The 541-nt window shown below is 44.9% G+C and overlaps 1 protein-coding gene across 1 annotated transcript in view; it reads left to right on the top strand.

Annotated features, from left to right (window-relative positions):
* The first annotated feature begins 267 nt into the window (after positions 1-267).
* RTTN (rotatin) overlaps positions 268-541 on the top strand; it is a 92,284-nt gene continuing 92,010 nt past the window's right edge. Inside the window, exon 1 of the mRNA XM_009333498.1 lies at positions 268-271. Within this exon, the coding sequence (XP_009331773.1) occupies positions 268-271 (4 nt within the window). The remainder of the gene's footprint in view (positions 272-541) is intronic.

The following is a 541-nucleotide window of genomic DNA, read 5'->3' as shown; positions in this document are numbered from 1 at the left end:
GCTCATATTCAAGCTACAAGCAGAACACCGAGGTGCAGCTCCCTTCCAGGCAGAGAACAGCAATTGCTGTTGAAATGCTTACTATTCTGAATGCTGCTAGACGGGTAGCCCGATTGGTTTTGGTAGACTAATCCTCAGGACCACCACTGCATCACCCAGGTACAGCATTCTGAGCCGTACGGCTGGGAAAACGCAGATTTTTAAATTGTACAGTTGGGTTTCTGCATTGCACAGAATACCCGATGAAAGGGCTTGCGCTTTTAGGGCATGGGTAATTAACATCAAAATGGAAAAAGCACGCCAGTAATCGCATGCACCCACCCGAAGCTTCTCCTATTATTTTGAAGGATGAAACCACGTGTCTATTTCCACTGAATTTTTTTCATTCTCTCAGGTGCGGTTACTGAAATGCAAAACCATTTGTAACCGCGCCTTTTCTATCTGAAAAGCATTGCTCTAAATTTTTGCAATTTTACAACGACTTCTGAGTTACTCATTCGGTTCATTAAGCTCCCCGCCCCGGAATCGTTTGCAGAAGCCT

This window comes from Pygoscelis adeliae, unplaced genomic scaffold (genome assembly GCF_000699105.1).
Source record: "Pygoscelis adeliae isolate BGI_AS28 unplaced genomic scaffold, ASM69910v1 Scaffold140, whole genome shotgun sequence".
Taxonomy (NCBI): domain Eukaryota; kingdom Metazoa; phylum Chordata; class Aves; order Sphenisciformes; family Spheniscidae; genus Pygoscelis; species Pygoscelis adeliae.
The sequence above is the reverse complement of the archived record's forward strand: the minus strand, read 5'-3'. Positions and strand labels throughout refer to the sequence as shown.